Below are 17,209 nucleotides of genomic sequence, written 5' to 3'. Positions count from 1 at the left end.
TGACAGTCTGAATGTCTTTGTCGCTGTTTTACTGCTGTAAGGTTGATGAAGATGTTTGATGTTTATGAATGATTTCTGGTATTGTACTATTGTTTGATTCAGAGACTCAGCCATGCAGAGACTGGGGAGAGTATTCAGGGGTAAACTAAGGTGGTTTTCAGTCGATATAAATTTTTATATCCGTTCCATATATATTTAATAACAGTGTTTTTTGCATGTAAAAGAAAAACTTGGAAAGCATGCAAAAAAAAAAAAATTTGGAAAGAATGTAAAAACACCCAAAAGAGATCATCCAGCCTATGCCACAATCTAACCTGGTTATACAACCGGCTGCAATATACCAACATAGTTACAACTACGAAAGGTGCAAGGACAGTTGCATAGGAAGAACTTCCCCCCCATAACTCACATCTTAACGGCCGTCTAAGGGGGAGATGCACTACGGCCCCCAGACCATGATGTATGTGCACCTAACCGTTACGTCTCAGTGAGAAACAGAGTATGCATCGCCACAAGCCTAGCGTCATAGACGAATCAGCTACAGTGGCTAGCCCTGAGAGCGAAGATAAATTTAACGTATTTAAGCTTTTCCTGGTCTCGGGAGGCGGTCCCTAACAAGTATATGCATAGAAAACGACTAATAAGGCACACGCTTGGAAATGACAAGATTTAAACGCCTAAACGTTTTTTAAGTGTTTTTAACGAGAAATTTTAGTGTTTTGATATCCTTTTAAGGCTAGTTTCCACTCAGGAAAAATCTCTTTTGGATCGGAACGGACAGGAAAATTTCCTTTGCCGGTGAGTTCTCAGGCGGCGTTTATACAAAGGAAACTTTTCAGTGCTGTCCGATCCAAAGGAGAATTTTCCTGAGTGGAAACTAGCCTCTAGAAATTAGATAGTGTTTTGAAACAATCCTTGTTGGTTTTTAACGTCAAAAGAGTCATCATTCTCCAAAGGAAACTCATAATAAATGACTGAACGGATTAGTTTACTTAAATGTTTTGTTAACTTTGTGTTTAGTATATGAAGGTCTGAAAACTTAACACGAGTTCCCGTAATGGATCTGAGCGTGAAAGATCAACAAATCATCAAGACTGTTATCCAGTTTATTGTAGCCTTGGGTATTTGTCCCAACCTTTTTGAAGGAGTAGGTGCAGCCTCTACACAAAGAACTGGTTTTGGTGATGCTTTGTGTGCTGAGCAAGAGATCAAGTGTCCGCAATGTTTGTATAAGTGTGCATAATGGTCTTAGTTAATTGTCTTGACGAGCCCTCATTAAGCGGAGAGATGTTGTGCTGATGTTAAGTTTGGCTAACTCTGGCTTCAGTGTATAATACCTGCGTGGTTCGATTCATTGTGGCGAGGAATAGAATGGTTGCAGTAGGTTTGTCGACTTTCTCTACAAGTGCCGTCCCAAACTTCGAAGTTATGTATTTGAAATTAAATCAAAGTTGGATTTTATATGCAATCAAATGGGAATAACAATTGAATGTGCTATTAAAATGCCCATAAACACGCTGTGTTTCTTGTTGTGGAATGAAAATTTAGCTACAGAAGAATTCAGGGTGATTCATCGAGATTATGGTCTGCATGTCATTGGGATCTAACCTGGATTACCATACTGCGCTGGTATACCAAACAAGGTGAAGTCTTAGTTCAAACTATCTCATGGATCAGTATTAATGAATATTTAAACTAAGTTCACAATTAGTAGAAAATCTTGAGTTGTTTTCAATGTCAGATTATTTGAAAGTATGAATTTGAAAACTCGCAGGGAAAGCCAGGGGATTTATCCAGACTTTTGATCGACAGTTCTCGGGCTGAAGGCACTAACGAGAACGCAGAGTTGACAGTCTGAATGTCTTTGTCGCTGTTTTACTGCTGTAAGGTTGATGAAGATGTTTGATGTTTATGAATGATTTCTGGTATTGTACTATTGTTTGATTCAGAGACTCAGCCATGCAGAGACTGGGGAGAGTATTCAGGGGTAAACTAAGGTGGTTTTCAGTCGATATAAATTTTTATATCCGTTCCATATAATTTAATACAGTGTTTTTTGCATGTAAAGAAAAACTTGGAAAGCATGCAAAAAAAAAAAAATTTGGAAAGAATGTAAAAACACCCAAAAGAGATCATCCAGCCTATGCCACAATCTAACCTGGTTATACAACCGGCTGCAATATACCAACATAGTTACAACTACGAAAGGTGCAAGGACAGTTGCTATAGGAAGAACTCCCCCCCATAACTCACATCTTAACGGCCGTCTAAGGGGGAGATGCACTACGGCCCCCAGACCATGATGTATGTGCACCTAACCGTTACGTCTCAGTGAGAAACAGAGTATGCATCGCCACAAGCCTAGCGTCATAGACGAATCAGCTACAGTGGCTAGCCCTGAGAGCGAAGATAATTTAACGTATTTAAGCTTTTCCTGGTCTCGGGAGGCGGTCCCTAACAAGTATATGCATAGAAAACGACTAATAAGGCACACGCTTGGAAATGACAAGATTTAAACGCCTAAACGTTTTTTAAGTGTTTTTAACGAGAAATTTTAGTGTTTTGATATCCTTTTAAGGCTAGTTTCCACTCAGGAAAAATCTCTTTTGGATCGGAACGGACAGGAAAATTTCCTTTGCCGGTGAGTTCTCAGGCGGCGTTTATACAAAGGAAACTTTTCAGTGCTGTCCGATCCAAAGGAGAATTTTCCTGAGTGGAAACTAGCCTCTAGAAATTAGATAGTGTTTTGAAACAATCCTTGTTGGTTTTTAACGTCAAAAGAGTCATCATTCTCCAAAGGAAACTCATAATAAATGACTGAACGGCTTAGTTTACTTAAATGTTTTGTTAACTTTGTGTTTAGTATATGAAGGTCTGAAAACTTAACACGAGTTCCCGTAATGGATCTGAGCGTGAAAGATCAACAAATCATCAAGACTGTTATCCAGTTTATTGTAGCCTTGGGTATTTGTCCCAACCTTTTTGAAGGAGTAGGTGCAGCCTCTACACAAAGAACTGGTTTTGGTGATGCTTTGTGTGCTGAGCAAGAGATCAAGTGTCCGCAATGTTTGTATAAGTGTGCATAATGGTCTTAGTTAATTGTCTTGACGAGCCCTCATTAAGCGGAGAGATGTTGTGCTGATGTTAAGTTTGGCTAACTCTGGCTTCAGTGTATAATACCTGCGTGGTTCGATTCATTGTGGCGAGGAATAGAATGGTTGCAGTAGGTTTGTCGACTTTCTCTACAAGTGCCGTCCCAAACTTCGAAGTTATGTATTTGAAATTAAATCAAAGTTGGATTTTATATGCAATCAAATGGGAATAACAATTGAATGTGCTATTAAAATGCCCATAAACACGCTGTGTTTCTTGTTGTGGAATGAAAATTTAGCTACAGAAGAATTCAGGGTGATTCATCGAGATTATGGTCTGCATGTCATTGGGATCTAACCTGGATTACCATACTGCGCTGGTATACAAACAAGGTGAAGTCTTAGTTCAAACTATCTCATGGATCAGTATTAATGAATATTTAAACTAAGTTCACAATTAGTAGAAAATCTTGAGTTGTTTTCAATGTCAGATTATTTGAAAGTATGAATTTGAAAACTCGCAGGGAAAGCCAGGGGATTTATCCAGACTTTTGATCGACAGTTCTCGGGCTGAAGGCACTAACGAGAACGCAGAGTTGACAGTCTGAATGTCTTTGTCGCTGTTTTACTGCTGTAAGGTTGATGAAGATGTTTGATGTTTATGAATGATTTCTGGTATTGTACTATTGTTTGATTCAGAGACTCAGCCATGCAGAGACTGGGGAGAGTATTCAGGGGTAAACTAAGGTGGTTTTCAGTCGATATAAATTTTTATATCCGTTCCATATATATTTAATAACAGTGTTTTTTGCATGTAAAAGAAAAACTTGGAAAGCATGCAAAAAAAAAAAAATTTGGAAAGAATGTAAAAACACCCAAAAGAGATCATCCAGCCTATGCCACAATCTAACCTGGTTATACAACCGGCTGCAATATACCAACATAGTTACAACTACGAAAGGTGCAAGGACAGTTGCTATAGGAAGAACTCCCCCCCATAACTCACATCTTAACGGCCGTCTAAGGGGGAGATGCACTACGGCCCCCAGACCATGATGTATGTGCACCTAACCGTTACGTCTCAGTGAGAAACAGAGTATGCATCGCCACAAGCCTAGCGTCATAGACGAATCAGCTACAGTGGCTAGCCCTGAGAGCGAAGATGAATTTAACGTATTTAAGCTTTTCCTGGTCTCGGGAGGCGGTCCCTAACAAGTATATGCATAGAAAACGACTAATAAGGCACACGCTTGGAAATGACAAGATTTAAACGCCTAAACGTTTTTTAAGTGTTTTTAACGAGAAATTTTAGTGTTTTGATATCCTTTTAAGGCTAGTTTCCACTCAGGAAAAATCTCCTTTGGATCGGAACGGACAGGAAAATTTCCTTTGCCGGTGAGTTCTCAGGCGGCGTGTATACAAAGGAAACTTTTCAGTGCTGTCCGATCCAAAGGAGAATTTTCCTGAGTGGAAACTAGCCTCTAGAAATTAGATAGTGTTTTGAAACAATCCTTGTTGGTTTTTAACGTCAAAAGAGTCATCATTCTCCAAAGGAAACTCATAATAAATGACTGAACGGCTTAGTTTACTTAAATGTTTTGTTAACTTTGTGTTTAGTATATGAAGGTCTGAAAACTTAACACGAGTTCCCGTAATGGATCTGAGCGTGAAAGATCAACAAATCATCAAGACTGTTATCCAGTTTATTGTAGCCTTGGGTATTTGTCCCAACCTTTTTGAAGGAGTAGGTGCAGCCTCTACACAAAGAACTGGTTTTGGTGATGCTTTGTGTGCTGAGCAAGAGATCAAGTGTCCGCAATGTTTGTATAAGTGTGCATAATGGTCTTAGTTAATTGTCTTGACGAGCCCTCATTAAGCGGAGAGATGTTGTGCTGATGTTAAGTTTGGCTAACTCTGGCTTCAGTGTATAATACCTGCGTGGTTCGATTCATTGTGGCGAGGAATAGAATGGTTGCAGTAGGTTTGTCGACTTTCTCTACAAGTGCCGTCCCAAACTTCGAAGTTATGTATTTGAAATTAAATCAAAGTTGGATTTTATATGCAATCAAATGGGAATAACAATTGAATGTGCTATTAAAATGCCCATAAACACGCTGTGTTTCTTGTTGTGGAATGAAAATTTAGCTACAGAAGAATTCAGGGTGATTCATCGAGATTATGGTCTGCATGTCATTGGGATCTAACCTGGATTACCATACTGCGCTGGTATACCAAACAAGGTGAAGTCTTAGTTCAAACTATCTCATGGATCAGTATTAATGAATATTTAAACTAAGTTCACAATTAGTAGAAAATCTTGAGTTGTTTTCAATGTCAGATTATTTGAAAGTATGAATTTGAAAACTCGCAGGGAAAGCCAGGGGATTTATCCAGACTTTTGATCGACAGTTCTCGGGCTGAAGGCACTAACGAGAACGCAGAGTTGACAGTCTGAATGTCTTTGTCGCTGTTTTACTGCTGTAAGGTTGATGAAGATGTTTGATGTTTATGAATGATTTCTGGTATTGTACTATTGTTTGATTCAGAGACTCAGCCATGCAGAGACTGGGGAGAGTATTCAGGGGTAAACTAAGGTGGTTTTCAGTCGATATAAATTTTTATATCCGTTCCATATATATTTAATAACAGTGTTTTTTGCATGTAAAAGAAAAACTTGGAAAGCATGCAAAAAAAAAAAAATTTGGAAAGAATGTAAAAACACCCAAAAGAGATCATCCAGCCTATGCCACAATCTAACCTGGTTATACAACCGGCTGCAATATACCAACATAGTTACAACTACGAAAGGTGCAAGGACAGTTGCTATAGGAAGAACTCCCCCCCATAACTCACATCTTAACGGCCGTCTAAGGGGGAGATGCACTACGGCCCCCAGACCATGATGTATGTGCACCTAACCGTTACGTCTCAGTGAGAAACGAGTATGCATCGCCACAAGCCTAGCGTCATAGACGAATCAGCTACAGTGGCTAGCCCTGAGAGCGAAGATGAATTTAACGTATTTAAGCTTTTCCTGGTCTCGGGAGGCGGTCCCTAACAAGTATATGCATAGAAAACGACTAATAAGGCACACGCTTGGAAATGACAAGATTTAAACGCCTAAACGTTTTTTAAGTGTTTTTAACGAGAAATTTTAGTGTTTTGATATCCTTTTAAGGCTAGTTTCCACTCAGGAAAAATCTCTTTGGATCGGAACGGACAGGAAAATTTCCTTTGTCGGTGAGTTCTCAGGCGGCGTTTACAAAGGAAACTTTTCAGTGCTGTCCGATCCAAAGGAGAATTTTCCTGAGTGGAAACTAGCCTCTAGAAATTAGATAGTGTTTTGAAACAATCCTTGTTGGTTTTTAACGTCAAAAGAGTCATCATTCTCCAAAGGAAACTCATAATAAATGACTGAACGGCTTAGTTTACTTAAATGTTTTGTTAACTTTGTGTTTAGTATATGAAGGTCTGAAAACTTAACACGAGTTCCCGTAATGGATCTGAGCGTGAAAGATCAACAAATCATCAAGACTGTTATCCAGTTTATTGTAGCCTTGGGTATTTGTCCCAACCTTTTTGAAGGAGTAGGTGCAGCCTCTACACAAAGAACTGGTTTTGGTGATGCTTTGTGTGCTGAGCAAGAGATCAAGTGTCCGCAATGTTTGTATAAGTGTGCATAATGGTCTTAGTTAATTGTCTTGACGAGCCCTCATTAAGCGGAGAGATGTTGTGCTGATGTTAAGTTTGGCTAACTCTGGCTTCAGTGTATAATACCTGCGTGGTTCGATTCATTGTGGCGAGGAATAGAATGGTTGCAGTAGGTTTGTCGACTTTCTCTACAAGTGCCGTCCCAAACTTCGAAGTTATGTATTTGAAATTAAATCAAAGTTGGATTTTATATGCAATCAAATGGGAATAACAATTGAATGTGCTATTAAAATGCCCATAAACACGCTGTGTTTCTTGTTGTGGAATGAAAATTTAGCTACAGAAGAATTCAGGGTGATTCATCGAGATTATGGTCTGCACGTCATTGGGATCTAACCTGGATTACCATACTGCGCTGGTATACCAAACAAGGTGAAGTCTTAGTTCAAACTATCTCATGGATCAGTATTAATGAATATTTAAACTAAGTTCACAATTAGTAGAAAATCTTGAGTTGTTTTCAATGTCAGATTATTTGAAAGTATGAATTTGAAAACTCGCAGGGAAAGCCAGGGGATTTATCCAGACTTTTGATCGACAGTTCTCGGGCTGAAGGCACTAACGAGAACGCAGAGTTGACAGTCTGAATGTCTTTGTCGCTGTTTTACTGCTGTAAGGTTGATGAAGATGTTTGATGTTTATGAATGATTTCTGGTATTGTACTATTGTTTGATTCAGAGACTCAGCCATGCAGAGACTGGGGAGAGTATTCAGGGGTAAACTAAGGTGGTTTTCAGTCGATATAAATTTTTATATCCGTTCCATATATATTTAATAACAGTGTTTTTTGCATGTAAAAGAAAAACTTGGAAAGCATGCAAAAAAAAAAAAATTTGGAAAGAATGTAAAAACACCCAAAAGAGATCATCCAGCCTATGCCACAATCTAACCTGGTTATACAACCGGCTGCAATATACCAACATAGTTACAACTACGAAAGGTGCAAGGACAGTTGCTATAGGAAGAACTCCCCCCCATAACTCACATCTTAACGGCCGTCTAAGGGGGAGATGCACTACGGCCCCCAGACCATGATGTATGTGCACCTAACCGTTACGTCTCAGTGAGAAACAGAGTATGCATCGCCACAAGCCTAGCGTCATAGACGAATCAGCTACAGTGGCTAGCCCTGAGAGCGAAGATGAATTTAACGTATTTAAGCTTTTCCTGGTCTCGGGAGGCGGTCCCTAACAAGTATATGCATAGAAAACGACTAATAAGGCACACGCTTGGAAATGACAAGATTTAAACGCCTAAACGTTTTTTAAGTGTTTTTAACGAGAAATTTTAGTGTTTTGATATCCTTTTAAGGCTAGTTTCCACTCAGGAAAAATCTCCTTTGGATCGGAACGGACAGGAAAATTTCCTTTGCCGGTGAGTTCTCAGGCGGCGTGTATACAAAGGAAACTTTTCAGTGCTGTCCGATCCAAAGGAGAATTTTCCTGAGTGGAAACTAGCCTCTAGAAATTAGATAGTGTTTTGAAACAATCCTTGTTGGTTTTTAACGTCAAAAGAGTCATCATTCTCCAAAGGAAACTCATAATAAATGACTGAACGGCTTAGTTTACTTAAATGTTTTGTTAACTTTGTGTTTAGTATATGAAGGTCTGAAAACTTAACACGAGTTCCCGTAATGGATCTGAGCGTGAAAGATCAACAAATCATCAAGACTGTTATCCAGTTTATTGTAGCCTTGGGTATTTGTCCCAACCTTTTTGAAGGAGTAGGTGCAGCCTCTACACAAAGAACTGGTTTTGGTGATGCTTTGTGTGCTGAGCAAGAGATCAAGTGTCCGCAACGTTTGTATAAGTGTGCATAATGGTCTTGGTTAATTGTCTTGACTAGCCCTCATTAAGCGGAGAGATGTTGTGCTGATGTTAAGTTTGGCTAACTCTGGCTTCAGTGTATAATACCTGCGTGGTTCGATTCATTGTGGCGAGGAATAGAATGGTCGCAGTAGGTTTGTCGACTTTCTCTACAAGTGCCGTCCCAAACTTCGAAGTTATGTATTTGAAATTAAATCAAAATTGGATTTTATATGCAATCAAATGGGAATAACAATTGAATGTGCTATTAAAATGCCCATAAACACGCTGTGTTTCTTGTTGTGGAATGAAAATTTAGCTATAGAAGAATTCAGGGTGATTCATCGAGATCATGGTCTGCATGTCATTGGGATCTAACCTGTATTACCATACTGCGCTGGTATACCAAACAAGGTGAAGTCTTAGTTCAAACTATCTCATGGACCAGTATTAATGAATAAACCAAGTCCAGAATTATTAGAAAATCTTGAGTTGTTTTCAATGTCAGATTATTTGAAAGTATGAATTTGAAAACTCGCAGGGAAAGCCAGGGGATTTATTCAGACTTTTGATCGACAGTTCTCGGGCTGAAGGCACTAACGAGAACGCTGAGTTGACAGTCTGAATGTCTTTGTCGCTGTTTTACTGCTGTAAGGTTGATGAAGATGCTGATCTAATAAAACAAATGTTTGATGTTTATGAATGATCTCTGGTATTGTTTAATACGTTAAATTTTTCTTCGCTCTTAAGGCTTGCCACTGTTTTAGATTCGTCTGTGACGCGCTAGGCTTGTGGCACACCCATTGGACACACCGCACAACGCACACTCTCTTTCTGTTTCTGTTTAGGAGATGTGAACTAGTGAAGAGTCTTCAAATAGTAAGTGTGTTAGTGACACTGGGCTATATTCCGAGCAATAGTATAGTTCAGTGATCAGTGAGTGTAAGTTGTGTAGCCAAAACAAACAAAATGAACAAACGCCATGAAGTGTAATAAAGACAAAAGTTCGGTGGTTGCCAAATTTACATCTCTCAAAAGAAGAATTGCATTGCAGTTGCGAGAAACGCTGTGTAACATGGCCTTTAAGCCTGTTTTCCACTAGGCGGAATTTTGCTCGCGGAGCGGAATTTTTCTTTGTTTTTCTCACATTAGTTCTGCGTGAAAGCGCGCAGACAATTAAAAATTCCGCTCCGCGGGTAAATTTCCGCCTAGTGGAAAACAGGCTTTAGTATGACCGAAGAAATCTTCTGGTTTGTCTATTGTATAAAAGTAATTTATGCTCCCACTGATGATGCACGTGATGGATGCGATGCACTCAGCACTCCCATTGAACTCCCGTTGTTGTTCGTATGTCGTATGTTATCCATAAGTGAACCCTGAGATCCACGAAGCAAAATTTATTTTTATTTTGAACGAAAGAGCCACAATACAAATATGGCGCAAGATGAAAATTCGTAAGTCAAATACCTCTTATAATTTTTTCATTTTTGTGTATATCCTATAAACAAATATTAATAAATATTTCATCATTTTATAAGATGGTGGAGTAGTTGGACGACTGGAATACTGGAAAATGTCAGAGAGAAGGTGCAAGCATAGCCTTTCATTTAGTTTTACATATTAAAAAAACATTCACTTTGATATCAATCGTGTGATTCGTAGGCAAAGTATTGTCGTAGATCAGAAATCGTATCGTTCGAAAACATTTTTTGTTCAAAATTCTATCTACAAACTTCTACAAACATTTTCTGCTTTAAATTCTTATTGTATTCGTTTATAATAAAAATAGACTTATAATATGATTTAGCATAATTTTTAATGAATTATATATACACCATCTTAGAGGCATCAAGGCGACTGTTGGTGGGACTGAAATGACTACCCATGATTGTACTGGCCTGAATCCCCGCCCCTCTTCTTTTCTGTTGAACTAAACACATGCCTATGGAGTTCACACTTATCTCATATATTGATTTTAATAATCAGCCTGGATACTGGATAGGGTGACCATATTTTCACATGATAGTGTTTTTTTCTACCACTTTTATTATTTCAAGCTACAGACAGTTCTACAGCATGCTAAATAACAATAATGATTGATCTGGTACCTATACCTGGTATATTACCTGTCAATAATGCATGCTATCTCCAAGATTCAATATGGAGCAATAATCATTTACGCAATAATAAATATTAACTGATTATTGACCGAGCGTGAGGTCTGTACTGTGAAATATCAGACTGAGGCTTTTCAGGATTCTTATACTTCACAGTACAGATCGAACAAGCAAGGTCAATAATCTGTATATTATATGGCTGAGCTGCATAAGACATCCGAGATATGTACTGGTCCAGATACGGAATATACAGACTACAGTCCGGATATGGGTTTTATAGACCGCTTGTCAACCAATCAGACATCCAGGGTACTGGTCCAGATACGGAATATACAGACCACAGTCCGGATATTACCTCACTTAACAATCTTCTGCAGCCCCTGTGTTGATCACATGCATGGATGGAATAATTTTTCAAAAAAAAATATGTGCCATATTGTACGGGTGAAAAACACAACAATATTGTTAATTTCGCCATTGTAGTCCATTAAGCTACGCTAAGAAAAATTCCTATAAGAGACAATCCATGTTTTCAATGATATCATGTCCTGTTCTGTTAGTTGAAATATTGTCAATAGTGTCCTGTCGTAATTATTTTAAATGACCAAGGGAATGTATTGTTATTTTACTTTTCAGACAACGACGGCTCTTGAGTTTGTTCAAAGTGATTTGTCCGAATTCGTAAACACAATTCAACATGACACTTCTGTGGTCATTGCTGACTCCGCTACGGCTGTTAATAGGAGCATCCAGGTACATATAACAGTATCAAGGTACATATACAGTATCAAGGTACATATAACAATTGGTACTGACAACTAGTAAAGCCTGGTTCTTGTATGTTGCCGACACTCGACGATGTATTGTTTGTGGTCAGTGACGAGGAAAATATAATCGAAATAAAAAGCACTTCATTCATCAATGAAAACTGACAATAGCTATCGCCGACCGTCTGTGACATATGAAAACCAGGCTTTAACCCTGATTCACACTTGTCCTAAGAATCTGGGATTCCCTTTATCTGAGGTCGCTGGTGTGCAATATGCTTTTTCTATATCGGAAAGTAATACAATGGATCCCCGATTCTTAGGAGCTAGTGGGAATCAGGCCTTAATGATAGTAAAGCCAGGTTTCCATATGACACTGACCTGTCGACGACTCATTGTCTGTAATCCATAGAGAAAATGATTTCAGAAAGACAAAAGATTTAACTCATCAATAATCATCGACAATAATACTTTGCCGACGTTTGCGTCATATGGAACGCTTTTCTGCCCGGAGGCTAGTTAAAAAAATGATTTGAAGAGCTGCCGCTGGTGTTATGAACACTTATAATTTATAAACTGTCAACTTTAATCATACTCACTACACTAAACTGAAGCAGTTACCTAAATAATATCACTGATCATAATACTGTGACGCAGGTGGACGAGACTGAGAAAAATGCAACCAGTGGCAAAGTAAAACAAGGTGAATTATTCTTGTCTTGTAAAGACATTATTATATCCAGCAGATATCTAATAAAACCCAGCAAAAACATACGAAGAACAAAATTTTGTAAAGCCAAGATTTAAACTCTGTGGCAAAAAAGTTATAATTGTCATTGCCATGCAATGTGTTTTCTTATCAGGCTCCAATCTTGGGATCACAAAATTTCATTGTTCTTTGAAATATTTTTTCTTGTATGCATGTCTTGCATATCTTCATGCAGTTGAACCTGGAATAGTGCATGTGTGTAACTTGTGGCTATGTTATGTTTAGGATTCTCAGATATCTTGACTAGTATTTCTACGAGTCTCCATCAAGCAGCTGATAAAACTTCAAAACCAACATCGTCTGAAGATGAGAATAAAACTGACGACCAAAGATCAACATCATCAACTATGCCCGCTGTCTATGATAGAACACAGGTTAGCCAAATCACTTTGAAATCGTATTTTCTTAGCTTTTTGCTTTCTTTCGGCATTTCTTTGCAGAACAACGTGTGCATGGAAAGTGATTTCGATAAAACTTAAAGTATTTTAATAATTTATGCTTGAAGGCAAAACTTCAGGAAATGCAAACGAACCCAGAAACCTATTCCAACGAGCCTGATAGTAAGTTTTATTTGAGTATTTCTTATAAACTGGATCGTTTTCTATATTCAATTATCTCGGGTTAGATACTTTAGCAAAGAAATTTCTGTTTCCAGGCGATGGTTACGAAACCTGGTGTGCCACATTTAATCTTGACTCCAAGAAAGGAGAAATATCTGAACTACTCGTAAACAATCCTGATGTTAGAAGACTGTATACGAAATTTGTGAGTTTGATGCATGAGTTGTCCATCAAAAATCTGTTTTTGTAGTTGGATTGTTTATCTCATATACAACAGAATTTTTTTTTCAATATAGTTCGCTGTTCTCTATTTTATGTCGACAGTATATATCTATAATGATAACAAGCGAACAACAGTCCGCTAATTAGTATCATGAACTGTGAATGGATTAAATTTTTAGTAAAAAAATTTGCGTGTTTCACTCGAGTGCTTCATAATTTGCTGGCTGTCATGATACCCAAAGGAATACTAATGAAAAAAGTGAAATATGCGACTCAAATGAGTGATGTTGCACGGATAATTTTTATGAAATATATTCATTTCCTTTTGTTTTTACTCCCCAATTTTCAAGGTTCCGAGTGTTCAAAGCCACTCAACGTTTTGGCATCGTTATTTTTATAAGCTTCATGAAATAGAAACGGTAAGGAAATCTTTCATTTTATATATTCCCAAAAAACCCCATAAAAAATCCACGTGTTTGTTTGTCTATACACAACACACGCAAAGATTACATTTAATTTCTATGGCTAGCTAATGCAAGACTCTCGAGATTGGTACACACTGAAATAGCTAGACTAAGTCGAAGTTTTCGTTACATTTTTAGCTAGTTTGCACCTACAACTATATGTGCATGGTAGGGCACACGCTTGGTAAAGGCATACAGGGCCGAAACTAGACTTGGGGGTGCACATTCATTTATTCACTCGGCTTAGCGGATTTCTTTTGTGCGTTTTCCGTCAAGCAGAAGAGAATATACGAATTTTCAACCCCAATTATCGCGCATTATTGTTTTATCCCTGAAAGCATCCATATGTCTATATAGTCTGATTATTTGCACAATCGCAGGCGAACAAAAGATTAGCGGATATTGTTGAGAGAGCAAGTCGAAATGACAGTCAAGATTTGGGTTGGGATGATGAAGATGATGAGGAGACAAACAGTATCACAGGTTGTTATAACCATATCTACAACCGATTTACAATTTCGTCGAGGAAAATCACCACAACATTGAATTTACATTTTATTTCAATCATCGTCATTTGAGAGAAACGCAATGAAATCCATAGTTATGGACTTTCATAATTGAGAGAGGGCTTGCATGGGGGCTGCAGCGCCTACACCCCCCCCCCCTCCACCCAAATACGGTGTTCATCAATTGCCTAAGCCGATGCCGATGATGAAATATAATTATGTTATAACACAATACCTGTCATATTTTTTATTATATAATAAGTTTTATTCACGAGTATCAAATTTCATATATTCGTGCGTGAACTACCTTAAAATATGATTTTAATATTGTAATAATTGACTCTGGTTTAGCGACACCAAAAGACGAAGAATTAACATCAATTGATACGAATGTTATAACAGATAATCATCCTCGGCACGAAGTGTTGCAGGAAGAGACGAAATTACAACAGAACAATAAACCACACTGCATCATTCGATCAAAAAATTCGTCAGCAGATAAAATCGACACGACCGAAGCTGCAGCAGACAAGAATTGTGGTAATCAGAATAAGGAAGTAAAGAACATTGTTCATGACGCGAAATCAACTTCTGCGCATAATAACCACGACGACACGCCGTCCAAGGATTCATCTTCATGTTTAGAAACGAAATCTGAAGGGGATTCGTCCTCCAGAAAAAGCGATTCTTCTGACAGCAGCTCATGGATTAAAGTTTTGGATAAAGAAGGTAGTAGTCTTATGTTTATAGCGGCGTCGCGCCTTAATTTAAAGTTCTTCTAAGAATTTGAATACTTAGGCCATGTGCACTTAGGCCATGCATGTGTTTTCAAGCGTTTTCATATTCGTTTTCATGCCATAACCTTAGTCCTAGTTCTCATACGTATTGCCACCATGGCATATGTAAGAAATAGAAAGCATTTTCCGTGTTTCTATACAGTTATAGAAACACGCGTGGAGTTTGGGAGAACGAGAAATAATCAGTGGATTTTTATTTCGAGTTTTCCCAAACGCCGACAAGTGTTTCTATAACTGTATAGAAACAAAGGAAAAAATGTTTTCTATTTCTTTTATAATATAACTCAATGAAAAGATTTTGTACAAATATTATAATTCGATTCAATTACAAATTCTCATTACATTACTTCGCTTGTCAAGTTCGGCGGGAAAATTCCCGAGTTTTCGACCTCAAACACGCTTCTCGACCAATCAGCACGCGCGTACTATGAATATTATATTATAAAATACATTGTGAAATGAGGAGTGTTATTTTACAATTCTTAGGCGTCCCGAGTCACCGATATATTAATATATTAGAGACTAATATAGTAATGGTAATTAGAGAAAGTGGCTATCTACTTTAATCCTAAAAACATGATATGTGTGTGCCACAATAAAGACGTACGTGTATACGATATATTAAGGTACGTCATCAAGTTCAAGTGTTGTTGTGGTGAATGATGGAAAAGAACTAGATTCTGATGAACAACTGGCAAATGAGGTCGATGATGATGATGATGATGATGATTTTGATTTTAATGAAGATGTTACAAATGAAGACGTAGAGAAGCTGGTACAATCAATAACAGCGAATGAAATTGACTCTGAAGATGTAAGTACTGAGAAGGGGAATCAGAAATTTTCCAGATTTGATAGAAAACCTCTCGTTGTTTTGCTCTCGCTCAGACTCCCTGCCCACCGCTAGATTGATTATTGTTTTTCTGTTTTTCTATATTATTAGGATGACTGGGAGGACTGGGAATGAAAACATCATGAGCAAATGACGTATGCGTTACGACGTAGTTATCAATAGCACTCAAAACAAGTGATGTTTTCAGTTATAGAATGTATTAGAGACTGATGTAGTAAAGGTGGTTTATAATAAGTGGTTAACTTAATAAGAGTCGCGTACAAAAAGTGAAAATGTGAAAATAATATGAATCTCGTTCATGTATTGTTTTTTAAATATTGATACATATGTCACTTCATCAACTGTATATAACTTCACTTACTATTCCTTTTTAATTTCATATCCAAATTTGCGAGAATCTTCCTCGGATTTCAAAGAATTAACATCTTTCACATTCGAACAGCGTTTTTCTATATACTTTTCTATTAAATTCGACGTGCAATGCACTTACCTGCGCATTCACATGGGAACAGACGAATTTTGGACCGTGCTTGAATTCGTCCGGTTCAAATGTTCCCACGGTAAAATAAATACAAATTTGTCAGGTTCTACGTGTTCACAAGAAAGCAAAAAGAACAGACGCGTGTATATCAGAGATGTAAAGGTTTCACATGATCCAATTTTGTCGGATTCAATTCACTGTATAGTCTGTTGACTTGCAAAGTATATATGCAGTTGATCAACTAAAAGCAATGCTGTACTGTGTTGTCAATAACAAAATACATTCCATATGTCGGAGAAGTGAATTGGATCCGATCGAGAAGTGGTCATGATCCAATAGGTTGAGCATGATACTTCCAAATGAAATTGGGCATGGTGGCCAAGAACAGGCACTACCAGAGGTGGTACTTGACAAAGATTGACTTTGCTCAGCATGTTTTATGGACCAGTTTTGACTTTGGGCACGGACACACAGTCTGATGGACTAAACGAAATATGTGGAATGAACTTAAACACATTGATTGAAAGTAATTCCGAAAAATGAAAGCATAATACAAATTTTATTCTGTATATTTCGAATCAAGATCGATTCATCTTCAGGAGAATGGTTTACAAGATTTGCGTGAATTTGACCTGCCAATATGATGCATATATTCCTCTGGCAAATGGGCACTGTCGTCCCTATTCAGAGCATGATTATACTTATATTTATATGCCACGTTTCTAGGCAAAGTCTTTGACCATGTGTTAGTGGTAATTACTTTAGAGTTTTCCCATGCAATCTTATGTTTGGTGTCACACACGTGCTCTGCCAAAGGAAAACTCTATGAGGATTGTCGAATTCTATGAGGATAGCATATTTAATACCAACAATAATATGAGCAGATACCATCAGCTGAAAAAAAGCAAAAGGGCCTAAGTTAGACCAAAAAATGAGTTCTACAAAATGCTCAGATACCATAGGCATATTTTAGACCAAAGTTTTAGCAAACAAACTAGAATAAGTTAAATTATACCCTGACGAGTGGAAAGCAACATTTAACTTTTCCTAATTTCATCCTTTTCA

At 37.8% G+C, this 17,209-nt stretch overlaps 1 protein-coding gene and 1 long non-coding RNA gene across 3 annotated transcripts; both read left to right on the top strand.

Annotated features, from left to right (window-relative positions):
- The first annotated feature begins 4,737 nt into the window (after positions 1-4,737).
- On the top strand, positions 4,738-9,626 carry LOC114535676. 2 transcript variants are annotated; one of them, XR_003688344.1, is made up of 3 exons: positions 4,738-5,332; positions 6,553-7,175; positions 9,457-9,626. It is a non-coding gene; the product is annotated as an uncharacterized LOC114535676 (long non-coding RNA). The 2 variants fall into 2 exon arrangements; XR_003688343.1 differs by lacking the exon at positions 9,457-9,626 and adding an exon at positions 8,400-8,595.
- Positions 9,627-9,845: 219 nt separating this feature from the next.
- LOC114535675 (BSD domain-containing protein 1-like) lies at positions 9,846-16,045 on the top strand. Its single transcript, XM_028556971.1, has 12 exons — positions 9,846-10,062; positions 10,147-10,195; positions 11,362-11,478; positions 12,150-12,195; positions 12,487-12,635; positions 12,767-12,821; positions 12,917-13,026; positions 13,394-13,462; positions 13,888-13,990; positions 14,365-14,742; positions 15,437-15,624; positions 15,754-16,045. The coding sequence occupies exons 1-12, from the start codon at positions 10,043-10,045 to the stop codon at positions 15,775-15,777; spliced, it is 1,308 nt and encodes a 435-aa protein (XP_028412772.1). The 5' UTR covers positions 9,846-10,042; the 3' UTR covers positions 15,778-16,045.
- The last annotated feature ends 1,164 nt before the right edge of the window (positions 16,046-17,209 follow it).

The sequence above is a fragment of the Dendronephthya gigantea genome, unplaced genomic scaffold (genome assembly GCF_004324835.1).
Source record: "Dendronephthya gigantea isolate DGI-Jeju-01 unplaced genomic scaffold, DenGig_1.0 000122F, whole genome shotgun sequence".
NCBI lineage: Eukaryota > Metazoa > Cnidaria > Anthozoa > Malacalcyonacea > Nephtheidae > Dendronephthya > Dendronephthya gigantea.
Note: the sequence above shows the minus strand (reverse complement) of the source record. Positions and strands in the feature narration are given on the sequence as shown.

What these genes read in the sequence shown, in the direction of transcription:
- LOC114535675 (XM_028556971.1), top strand. Translation starts at nt 10,043, where the DNA reads ATGGCGCAAGATGAAAATTC. An exon ending in TGGAAAATGTCAGAGAGAAG is followed by an intron (nt 10,196 to 11,361) that starts GTGCAAGCATAG and finishes TTTACTTTTCAG; the next exon opens with ACAACGACGGCTCTTGAGTT. An exon ending in CTGTTAATAGGAGCATCCAG is followed by an intron (nt 11,479 to 12,149) that starts GTACATATAACA and finishes ACTGTGACGCAG; the next exon opens with GTGGACGAGACTGAGAAAAA.